Source organism: Fulmarus glacialis, unplaced genomic scaffold, assembly GCF_000690835.1.
Source record: "Fulmarus glacialis isolate BGI_N327 unplaced genomic scaffold, ASM69083v1 Scaffold47883, whole genome shotgun sequence".
Taxonomy (NCBI): domain Eukaryota; kingdom Metazoa; phylum Chordata; class Aves; order Procellariiformes; family Procellariidae; genus Fulmarus; species Fulmarus glacialis.
The window spans coordinates 1-12,508 of NW_009203230.1; the positions used below are offsets into that span (position 1 = coordinate 1).

The 12,508-nt window shown below is 38.0% G+C and overlaps 1 protein-coding gene across 1 annotated transcript; it reads right to left on the reverse strand.

Moving 5' to 3' along the window:
* Positions 1 to 134: 134 nt before the first annotated feature.
* Positions 135 to 12,444, reverse strand: LOC104074449 (collagen alpha-1(III) chain-like; the record flags this gene model as incomplete). Its single annotated transcript, XM_009574563.1, has 16 exons — positions 135 to 245; positions 365 to 409; positions 532 to 630; positions 1,128 to 1,181; positions 1,911 to 1,955; positions 2,941 to 2,994; positions 3,198 to 3,242; positions 3,740 to 3,793; positions 4,238 to 4,291; positions 4,449 to 4,502; positions 5,249 to 5,302; positions 5,549 to 5,602; positions 6,196 to 6,261; positions 9,524 to 9,595; positions 11,709 to 11,825; positions 12,406 to 12,444. Coding segments are annotated over 16 exons (1,017 nt in total), but the record flags the coding sequence as incomplete, so codon positions are not given.
* Positions 12,445 to 12,508: the final 64 nt, after the last annotated feature.

Below are 12,508 nucleotides of genomic sequence, written 5' to 3' on the forward strand. Positions count from 1 at the left end.
TTATAAAAATAATTGCCTATTGTTATTATAAAATAATTTATTAGACCATCTTAAGTGAATAGGACAAACACAATGTGGTTTTTTAATGGTATCAGAACTACTTCTATCATATTTGTTTGTACAACCAGTGAATACTAGTAACTCACCGGAGTGCCTTTTGCTCCAGGATTTCCACTTGTACCCGGAGGACCAGGAAGACCACGGCCTCCTGGCAGACCAGGAGCACCGGGAATACCAGAAGGCCCCTGTAGAGAGTGAACAGCAGACGAGGATGAAGAGAGCACGGCATTGTTGGACTCTGCCCAGTCCAAACAGCGACCTTCACCAACACAGTGCAGCAAAAGACAGTGATATAAGTACCCACCATTTCACCCTTGTTGCCAGGGCTTCCAGCTCTTCCAGGAGGGCCCTGAAAAAAAAAATTTTTAAATAACCGATGCTGCTAACCTAGGACTAAACCAAAGGACATGTAGGGCTTTGTGAAGAGCAGGTGGCAGAACACTTCTCAGTTCCTGTGTGGTATTTACGTACCTGTGGCCCGGGTGGCCCAGCACTACCCTGAGGACCAGGTTCCCCTCTCTCTCCAGGACTACCACTAGAACCAGCAGGACCAGGAGGACCAGCTTCACCCTATAGAAAAACAGTAAAAGGGGAAAATTAATGCATTTTAGTCTCATCTCCAGGGCAACAAGTATTAGCTTCATGGCTTCTTCCTCTGCTGTGGCATTGTTGTGTGATTTGGGAAGAAGGTTACACCATCATCATCTGAGTGAAGAGACAAATCAGCACGGTGACCCCATTGCTGAGGCACAAGGTACCAATGCACTCCAGCCAGCACATGCTGCACAGCTCCCCTGTTGTGGGAAGTTCACCTGAGCCCCTCCCATAATGCAACATAAAGCATTGGGTCTACCACTTAATGGTGTTTTGGGGTGGGTATTCGTGAAGATAATGAGGATAGGGTTTGTCTCATGCTGCATATGAAAACACATCAGTTCTAAGCTTGCAAACACTGTAACAGCAGCCAGAAAAAGGAGGACTCATAAAATAAAGACGTATAGTGGCATAAGCTGGCTAACTACAGAAAGGACCAAATCCTATATTAGTATGCATCTTTAGCTGAATACCTTAAAACCTGGAGAGCCTGGAAATCCTGCAGTTCCAGGGGGACCCGGGGGACCCTTAAAACCATAAGAAATATTATTAATACAAGAGGTAAAAGCCATATGGAAATAATCTTAAGTCAAAAAAAGTCTGATTATGAGATTTGTCTCTGAGTAAGGAAACACCTGGCAAAAATAGCAAATATAAATCATGCTGTAGAAGATGAAGTTTGGCTAGTCCTAAAATATCACACCTACATCTTAGTTACCCTGATTTTTACACGTTCAGCTAAATTTCTCTATCGTAAATTTAAAAAACATGAAATCTATCATTAAAGAGATGAGGTTATAAAAAATGTCCAAAACTTGTTGTAATTATAAAAAAAGGTGTAGGAGAAAAAGAAGCCAATAGCTCTTACATATACAAGTGGACATGCTCCGGTTTCTAGGCAGGTGGAAAGGAAAAGCCTTTGCCCACCTCAGACAGCTAAATAATGTATTTGATAAGACCATTCAAAATTTGATCTGCACAGAGATCAGCAATTCCATCCATCTATATGTTCTCTGAGAACAGTCTGGTTTTGGATTTATGCATTTTCTGATTTACAGTGTTAAAGCTTTCCTATTCCACTGTATGCTTCAAGTATGTTAACCAATACAGTTATGAAATATAATTCAATAAAATGCTCATTCTTAAACCAGTGCACCCCCACTTTTGGGTTTGCTGGCACTGTGGAACATCAGCTAGAAGTAACTAGACTTGAGCAACACAAATACTTAAAGTCAAACATGTCTAAGTCTTCTTACAGGTGTGCCTGCTGCTCCTGGAGATCCATCTTTGCCATTGGCACCCTACAGAAAGAAAAGAGATATTGGGTACAGAATACTACCCTGGACACAGAATCCACATGCTTTAATGCCCATGACTCACAGACCATCTTTTTGTGTCTGTATATTCCCACTTAGTTGACCAAGACCCAAGGATTCCTCAACTGTGAAATTCTAAAATAATAATTAACTAAATATTATTGAAGTCACTTTATGTGACTTGTACTGTAACAATGAAACAGCAAGATGCAAAAATTATTCAATTTCTTAAGGAAATAACAGTTACAAAGCTGTAACACCATCTGTGTGGCCAGTTCTTAAGGTTAGATAAATAAGATTGCAATAGATGTTGTATATTTCAAAATAAAAGTTACTTCTAATTCACATAAAAGACTAAAATTTCACTCCAAAAACCTAGCAAACAGTGGTATGATTTAAATCCTGTTGCCTGTCTTGTAGACATGTTAGACCAGCTCCGCTGCTCGGGTTATGTATGCTGTTTGTACGAACAAGTTGCTGGTTATTATACTTTTGCTGTGCTTTGTTGATTGTGTTGGATGCTATGAACTATGACTTCCTTCAGAGCAAAGAATATATCCCCTAATCTCGGTCAAAGAGTAATTTTATCTTTTTCCTGCAAGCTACTTCTGAGATTGCATTTTTCCCTCTCTTTGCCTTCTGCTGCTGCCCTTTGCTTCCACTCCTCCTCCCTATTCCTCTTGGCTGAACCTGAGCTTATGCTGAAACACTGAACTCTCCCTCAATGTGTAATTTATTCATTGAAAAAGGAAATAGAGAATAAGACGGTGATAATGTTGTGAGTTAGAAGTGTTACATCTTTAATTGGGCACTGAAAAGTTTTCATGTATGATTATACAGATGCTATATAGTTTTCTAATCCTTTGCGTTACAACTGTTTTAAGGTAAATCTATGAAACAGGGAATTCTCAACATATTGAAACAAAATATATGCTGCTTCTGGATAAGAACAACAGCTGCAATTTCTTACAGGGCCACCAGGATTCCCAGGTCTTCCTCTTTCACCAGCTGGACCTCTTGGTCCCTAGAAAACATAAGAAAATGAGTCTGTTAAATGGCTTCCAAAATAATATGGCCAAGCAAAAAGACATTGCTCTTATTTGTATATCACAGTAATGTTCAATGCATGCAGTGGGTAATTAAAGTTAAAAGAAAGATGAGTAACTCAGTTAACTGGCAAGTGCCACTGGTACTTTAATTTAAATACTACAGGATACACATATTTACCGGTTGGCCTGGTGATCCATTAGCTCCAGGAAGACCAGTTTCACCCTATTATGTAAAGAAAACACCAAACAATGACAGAATGAACTTTGGTGAGAAAATTTTTTGATTTATTCAAGGGGAAGAGACATAGAAATGAAACAGCCCAATCCATTGCCCCTTTCTGTGTGGTGCTGAGTGTCCTCAGCATGAACTGAGGTCTGTGAGGTCTGAGAAGTCTATACAAATGCCAGAACACAATATTTAAACAGAAAAGAAAAATCAGGAAGACTTGGTCCTTTAATATTATGCAATAAAATCAGATGATCCAGGCATGTCCTTTCATTTTGGAATCTCATCTTTGTTACGGCTGGAAAATCAGGACATGATGTGGTTCAGAAAGTCTAACTCCTTTGGAATGATTCTCATTCTTTTCACGGAGATATTCAATGAGTTTCTTTAATGTTTAATGGATTTTTATAATTGCATAATATGCAAAGCATAGCTATATAAATGATGGAGGGTATTACTCTACCTATTACAAAGATGACACTACAGTTTTTTACCTTTGGACCAGGAGCACCGCTGTCACCTCTGGCACCATCTTTTCCATCAAAACCCTGTGGGAAAGGAAAACCATATCTGAACAGTATTGCTTTTGCTTTCTGGAAAACTTGATTCCTCTTGGCAAAATATTAAGCTTCAAAACAAACTCATATAAAGGGGTATATTTTTAATAATGAGTGCTATCATCTATTGGAACACTTTTTGAAAGAAAATTCTGAATCCTCCATCTCTCCATGGCCATTAGTTAAGAGAGGATGCTTTTCTGGAAAGCATGCTTCAGCCCAGCATTCAGGATGGAGCTCTACAATTGAGGTAACAAGATAAAATTTAACAGTCTTTGTTATGGAAGGTCAGATTACATTGTCCAGAAATTGATCTTTAATTGTATGATTCAGTCTCTTTAGCTGGGAGTTGATGACTGAAAGAGCGCAACAGTGCAACACCGTAATTCAAGTAGAGTAACAGACTCAGTTATACTCAATATACTCAATACTTACTCGTTGACCTTTCATCCCTGGCATCCCAGGCATTCCAGGGTGTCCCTTGTGACCCTAAACACACAAATATAGAAAGATGAGTAAATCCCATATTTACAGGATGAAGGGCACAAGCCAATGTTTATTGTGTGTCATGTTCACTTGACTAACTTAAAATGGGAAAACAAAACCATTGATTAGAAGACCATTGTTATTGGGGGCTTTTCCATACCGGTAATCCAGGGATTCCACGGTCTCCATTTCTGCCTGGTCTTCCTGGTTCTCCCTATTGAAAGAAAGTAAATTTTTTTGATTGCTTTGCTACTGCTTCAGTTACTGGCAAAGAACTAGTCCTAGTAGATGAAGGCGAGTCAGAATAAGCAGGTGAAACTTCCACCAGATACAATGGGGAAAATATAGCAGGGTGATGGTTCAGTGTATGACTGCCGTCTGAAAAACAGTTGCCAGAATTTATAAACTCAATTTTTAACAAGATTTCAGTTAACATCTAATTTATTTCAAGCCAACTTTTAGGAAAAGATGACCACAGAAAACTCATTTTTCATGGTGAAACACTGAAAATGGACAAAAACTTCAGCTGATTGTCTCACCTTGTACTATACCTATTCAGACTCCCAGCTGGGACACAAAAGATGGTTTTAACAGGCTTAACTCTCAAAGCAAGACTCGAAGGGAACAGACAACTACCACTACTGTCTGCTTTTCTTTATAACTGCTAATTTATTTTGCACCAGATCAAAAGAGGGTATTTCATGCTTAGGTTATCTTTTTTTTTTTTTTTTAAATTGTGTCAATCAAATTACCTGCTAAAATTGAAACTTTTTTGGAATGGACATTTATACTTAACATAAAGCAAATCTAGTTTCTTACAGTCATGTTGTCAAATTGAGAAATAGGGAGAGGTTAAAAATTCTTAAATGCAATGGTATCAATGTGCTCTGCTATCTTACCATTTAATGAACTTTCTTTCTTCCCATTTATTAATCACTGGATGAATAATAGTGAACTTACATCTTTTCCTGGTGGACCAACTGGGCCTATCATTCCAACAGGGCCTGGAGGTCCCTGTAGAGAAATAATTAATATTAACTATAATAATAAATATTAAATCTTTTTCAAATCAAAAAGCATTAGGTGTCATAAAATACTTGCATTGTTTGACATACATGATAGTAAAATACTTGTTTGACATACATGATAGTAAACAGACAGGATGAACTGTAAAATTGCAATCCACTCCAGTGATGACAACGATTCACGCTTGTGAGATCATGCCTTTAACATCTATAGTGATAGGTAATGTATACGTACAGGAGGGCCAGGTTGTCCTGGTTCGCCAGGGGAACCTTGGTATCCAGCAGAGCCCTATAATGCAGCAAAAAATCAGTTAAGATGTGAACAGTTAAATGCATCATTCCATGGTGCTACTATGTTTTACAATAATCTCATAATCATAAGGAAAATGTTAGTCAGAAGTGTCACCGAATGACCAAAGGCGAAATTAGCAGAACCAGGCGGAATACACCTCCATGAAAACAGAATTAAAACTACTCCTCTAAAAGGAGATGTACATCAAAATATTCAGACTCTTTGTGTATTCATGGAATGTGTATCAGGATTCCCACTTTCCTTTATCTCCTGTAAAATTTTTGTATGAATAAACATTTGGGAATGTTAACAGAGAATGATAGGCAGTGGCATGTCTCAAGACGACCTTAGCTGACACCCCACAGAATTGCAGAAAGTGCAGGGGAACACACGGACTTAAGCAAGCACTCAGCCATTGAGTCTTGGTGGTGCATAGATGGTACAGCTCAATTAATAGAAGATGACATTTATCCATAAAATTCTTCAGCACAGATTTAATAAGTTGAAAATGTACCTAATATTTATGTCAGAGAAAACGAGAGGCTCGTATAAAAGAATGAGATGATAATGAAAAGGTTAATTTTACTTACAGGGGGTCCTGCATGACCAGGTGGGCCAGGGGGGCCACTGGGGCCAGGGGGTCCTGGAAAGCCACTCTACAGTGTAGATTAAAAAAAAGTCATTATATGAATGTAATATAGCTATTAAAGCTTAATGTAGTTGCAAGAGTCACCAATAACTGTGAAATAAATTTTTACGTATTAGTACAGAGAAAAATCCACGGTGACATGCACTTGGTGCAGTAAAAAAGACAAAGCAGTATATATACGCATTGTTAAAAACATTGTCTAGTACCTACAGTCCCTTCAGAAAACGTTTCTCTTTGCAGCCTTAGCTAACATACTCCACAAGATATTTTCAAAGCTGTAATTTTTTCTTTTGAGTCACTATTCCACTTCCTAGACCCGCAAAAGGATGCTCGCAGCTTAGCTTTTCAGCTACTGGCAAGATAGATAACTGGAACTCTTAATTTGTTGAAAAGAGTAAATGAGCTTCAGCTTCTCTGCCATTTAACTGAGCTTATTTAGCCTAACCCTACATCTTCAGTGGTGGAGCCAAAGTGTACTAATAAACTTGCTTGCTAGTCTGTTGATGCCAGATTTTGCTTTCTAAAACTAATTTTGAAATTTCTCACCTGCATTCGGGAGCTATACTACACATACATACACAACCCATTAGAAGAACTTTGTATGATAAACTCTGTTTATGACCCTAGACTTCTTAGGACTCACAGGTATACTGAATTAAGGCCATATTTTTGTTACTTGTCAGTAAGGCAAGCATTTTCACCACTGAAATCTTTTCTGAACTTTAACAGTTCTAAGCCATAAAAAATAAATGATGTCTGGGCTAACCAAAGGACTCAGAGGATGAAATCTCAATATACGTATGTTTTAACTCAAATCAGTAATACTGTTCCTTATTTTAGCTGGTAAAAAGGGACTAAAATATTATTAAGGAAATTCTCAATTTGGGAAGAGTGCTAATATTTCTACTTCCTGTAGCAACAACCACAAAAGCATTTGATACTGCAAAACAGAAAACATTTGAAAATTAGCACAGTGGTTTATTGCAGCTATATATGGTTCTTTTAAAAAAGCTTTTGTTAAATTAAACTCTTCATGGGTTTGATACAACCAAAACAATTGAAGTATATGAATTACATGAGAATCACTGTGTGCTGCAGTACTGGCAGTATATTCCGTAGCTTAATATTGCACATAATGTGTTTCATGGGATATTGTTGTATGGTGTCAGAATAGGTCACGTATTATAGATGTTACAGGAACATAATTTTGATAATACAAAATTAATAGTATAGCTATACTATACTGGTATATGTGGTATAGTATACTACTATACTACACATGTACTATGTTAATATTAGTTCACAGATTGTCTTTTGTCTAAAAAAGAGAATCATTGTAATATTTGCTATTTTCTAAGACAAGAAGTACACCAAGTGGCAGAGCAGTTAGTGTCTGGGTAAATCGGGTTGTCTTCAATGTGTGAATACAACGAGCAGTCCCTCACTGTTAATTTTTAGAACTCATTTGGTACAAAATAAGTTTGGAGTTAGCATGACTTGGAACCATCAACTCATCAATTGCAATCAATCCATCAGGCTACAAACAAACAAGACATTTTTTTTCAAGGTGCACACTGAGGAGATAAACTGATAGTTAGGTTTGGCGTTTGCTTGCTGCCAGCATCACCAGACTGTGAACAAATGAGCATATTTTAGTTAGAATAAGTGCACTGGTGGGAAGAGACAAAGGTAATATGTGGAGATTATATGAGCAAGTAAAGAGAAACTTTAGAAAGAAAAAGAGGTGTAAAGTACAGAATCAGTCTACAAGCAGTGGAAAGCCACCGGAAAGACAGTAGTGGAGAGATGTGTGACTGAGGAGATGCCAGGCATGGTAACCACCCTAGGACAAATGTTGGTGCTATAGCTGGCATTTTTTATTTTATTACTCTTCCAAATTATTTCAGTTTGGATACTTATTAAATTGAAAGTTTAAGTTGAAAATTGATAAATTAAATTTATAAATTAATAAATAAATTCATCTACGTAATGTTAGTGATAAACGTTATTTAGTTCTAGTGAGTTTAGTCACGTCTGCCTGTAACTGCTCTGTTACTGGCTTTGCAGTCATGCATTGCATGATGCAATATAAAAGAACATATGATCTGAAAGCATACAGACAATTCTGGCTGAAGACCTTCTAGGGTGTGCAGTTAAATTATCTTTTTTTAACCCAAGTCCAGGGATCAGAGCACAAGAAATCACTAAGCACCTCAGGGAAAAATGCCAAAATAGAGAGGAGTAACCATGTTTGTTAACTGAAAGGTATCTCGGTTATCTGCCTGGTTCAGTACATCCCATATTAAGACACCAAGTAGCAAAATGTAGATGATATGATAAACTGTGGGCAAAAACTGTGAGGAGCTGAATATGAATAAATGAATAAACAAATACAAAAACGGATGGTTGAAGAAGACCAATGCATAGATGATCATATTAGCAAATGAACGAGGTAGAAATAAACAGATTAAAATAAAGGTGAGGAAATAATGAACTATATTTCAGGAAAAACAGCTGTCATGATCAGTAAAATTTATTTCACAAGATGATCTGATGGAACCCTGAGAAATAACGTTTGCTTGGAACTGCTTCAATATGTTACAACACGTGATACCCAAATCTTGTTATGCAGCATTGAACTGAAAACAATGATTATGCCTAATGAAGCAGCAACCAATTTCAAATAATAGCACCACATCTTCTATATAGCAGATTGCCTGAATCAAGAACACTCCATGTCATCGGTGGTGAATACCTCTAAATCCCAGTGCCTAAAAGGAAAATCATCAGGTGCAACATTTAAATTTATTTTATACGGGGTATAAAATAAAGTAAGTAAAGACAGAATGCTGCTGAATGGATAAAGAAAGATTAGGACAGTGGAAGAGGTAAAAAAGTGGTGGAAGGGAGGGAAGCAATTAGTAGAAGAATACCAAAGTAGATAAATGAGGAGGGTATGCAAGAGAGAAAGGGATAAATTTTAAGTAGCGTAAGAAAGTGAATCAGAGAGACATTAGGAAAAAGAAGGTAAGAAAAGGAAGAAAGAGGGAGAAAAGGCAAAACCCCCAGACAATCCATAGTTACTTTCTAGAATGATATTGCCAAGCAAACCGCTGCCTTACATTGCATTCCACTTGCAGACAACAATTAAATTAAAACATTTCTTGTTAAATTAAAATCAGGATACATACACATCCATGGTATAATCTACGGGCAGAAAATTTGTTCTTTATAAAAAAAAGGACAGAAAAAAGGCTACATCATCTTACAATGGGCTGTGGGTAACCGATACCAACTGCACCGGCCTTCACATCATAGGAGTCATACTGTGGAGAAAAACTCTGTAAAAGAAATAGAGAAAAACAGAAAGGAAAATAAAAAAAAAAAAGAAAAAAAAGGTGATTGTTACAAATCAAATAAGTCTTTTCTTACATTGGTATGGCAAATGCATGAAAATAACTCATTTGTATCTATTGAGTAGTACTTGTTTGGCATATAGCTGCCATATTTTTAAATCATCCATAAGAGAAGCCTAGCCAATACCTTTCTTCTGTGGTCATGGTAACGTTAGCTCCCTGTGCTGTGCGCATCCAGTTTTCAACTTGACAGCTGGGCCTCAGCTGAGCCAAAAAATTACCTTTCCCTCTCCTTTTCTCATTCTTGTTTGACTCCTTTTAAGATTTTTCTCCCATTTTCTTTATCAGCCTGTTTTCTGTTAGCCTTAGTTATCACTCAAGGAAGTTGATGAAATATTCTCTGTTGCACTAAAGAATGCGACAGTTTAACAGTTTATTATTAGTCTCCCCATTTCTTTTACCTTTGATTAATGAATGTCTCATTTCAGAGTATTTTGTAGCAAAAAATCTCTTATCTACGTATAAGTGTGTCCTTTCCTGAATTACCAATACATTTTTTTTTACCTCATGCATAGGAACTTACACATCTCAGAAAATTGAATGTTACACTTTTCTCCTAATGCCATTTTCCATCCTTCCCTTTCTCCCTTCCCATTCACTGTCACTCCAAAAAATTTAAATACGATCATCGCTTTTGAGCCCAAGCAGCCAAGCCTCAATGCTTTTGACAATTTATCTTGAAACAAATGGAAGGTCAGTCCAAGGCATGGAGTGAAAAAGGGTACTGTGGGCCTTTCTGAGAGCAGATAGCATCTTTGACACACCCATTTACATAAAATGCTGTTTAAAAAAAAGAAAACTATAAATTCTACAGTTTTTCAAGGAATTCCTTCTTAATTGGCATACATTGATTTTATTATGCAGATGTTAACAAACTTAGTTGAATAATATGGCATTAATGCAATTTATGCATTAATGGCACATAGGTCGTTGAGCAGGAAAGGTTGAATACACGCAGTGTTCTGCCTGATAACCCAAACCACTGTGGAACCAGCTCCTTCGCTGACCAGGTACAAGACGACTCCTGTGCTGCCGGTATCAACCCTCTTGTCAGGATTCAACATCTTTGACACAGCATTGGAGTGAGTGACTAATTCAGCCTATCATCCTCTCCTGTGTCTGCATCTGCCAACCCAAACCCAGTAGCTCTCTTGGTATGTTATTGTGATGTCCACTGAGACTGGTTAACCGATCCATGGGTACCTCTCCCAGAAGCTCAGTCCTTCAGATGCAATCCCTTTCAGAATTAAGTAAAACCAAGACATCTTTCCTCAGTTTTTGGCTTACCTGGGAGTGGGAAGCGTACATGGAAGCTATAAACAGTGGCCTATGTTCAAAAGTAGCAATTGTTTTAACACACGATTTTTAACAGTTTTGTTCTAAAGCAATCCCACCCTGTAAAGCTAGGCTTGCTCAATTGCATGGGAGACAATGTCATCTCTTAAAGCACTAGCTGTGGCTCGGCTCCCTTAACAAATCCAACTGCACAGAAACTTTAGTTAAAATTAGCTCTCTTGCTGAGTCTGTCCAACTCTTCAGAAGAGAATTCAAGGTTCAGTAGGCCAGAAATAAAGAGGGAGCGTGGCAAATAGTACTTACACGGCACTTCCCTGCAACCTGTGTTTCGGTCTAGTCTCCTTGGAATGTTTCTTTATTAAGCATGCATTGGATAAAATATAGGAAAGTAAGAGAGTTCCCTAACCATTAAGCTTGAGGGGACATACTTCCTCCCGCACACTTTCCTTCTGGCCAGATTATTTCTGACTTACGTAAGTCCTTCATCAGATCTGGCTCCAAAAGTTTTAAAAAATAAGATAAGGCAGAGATTTAATTGCACTCCTGCCAAATTTTGTGGACAAAACCCCAAAACAACAACAAAACCCCACCTACCACTCAGCTGTGTTTTTCAAAGGCACCAATGAGAGACAGATGCCACTGAAAGCAAAGAATGTGTGAAGGTGCAAGGGCTAGGTGCCTACAGTATTGCTTTGTATGCTTATGAGCAACAAAGTAGGAGCTGAACGTAATGATGACTTACGCCTCCGCTTATACTGGGACACGACTGGCAGATCCCGGGCGGGCCAGGAGCTCCAGGACTCCCCGGCTGTCCCGGAGGGCCAGGGGCACCATTTCTGCCTGGAACCCCAGGAGGACCCTGCAAAGACACAAAAAGAGCAGATACAGCCGTTGGCACTTGCCTCCAACTGCAAGGGCATCGCAGGACAAATCCTTCTATTTGTAACAAAGTCTGTGTGATTGTGGTGGGAAACTTTCTCTATTAAACTAAGACCACAACTGAACATTCAGGGAAGACATAGACAGTAGACAAAATTCACACATGGAAACACTTCTTAGTTGCTGGAGCCTTATTGCAGCTGATATTTGATCAAACACACTAGAAATATTAAACAGGCCAATTCCTGAATCTAAAATTAATACTGCTAGTGGAGTCCATAGATTTTTTTTTTTCTAATGGGAAGAAATATAACAAAAAATAACAAATGTAATACAGTTTGGACTAAACTCTCTCTCTCTCTGTTTTTCCAGTTTAAATTTTTGAGAGTTTTGTTGAAGCTAAAGGGCTACTTCAAAATACATGTATGGCACAGTCCTGCAGACAGTGCAGACATCAATGAAAGCGGGATATCTCAGCAGCTTGAATGGGATATATAGCACTATAGGAATTGCTCTTGATTTTGTTAGTTTCCCTGGAAAAAAGAAAAAGCTGCACTTACAGGGTCTCCTTTGGGGCCTTGGCTGACTACTCCAGGAGTCTAGAAAAAAAGGAAAAGTAATTAAATTAAGAAAGAAAATCAAAATAAAACTGAAAACTGAATA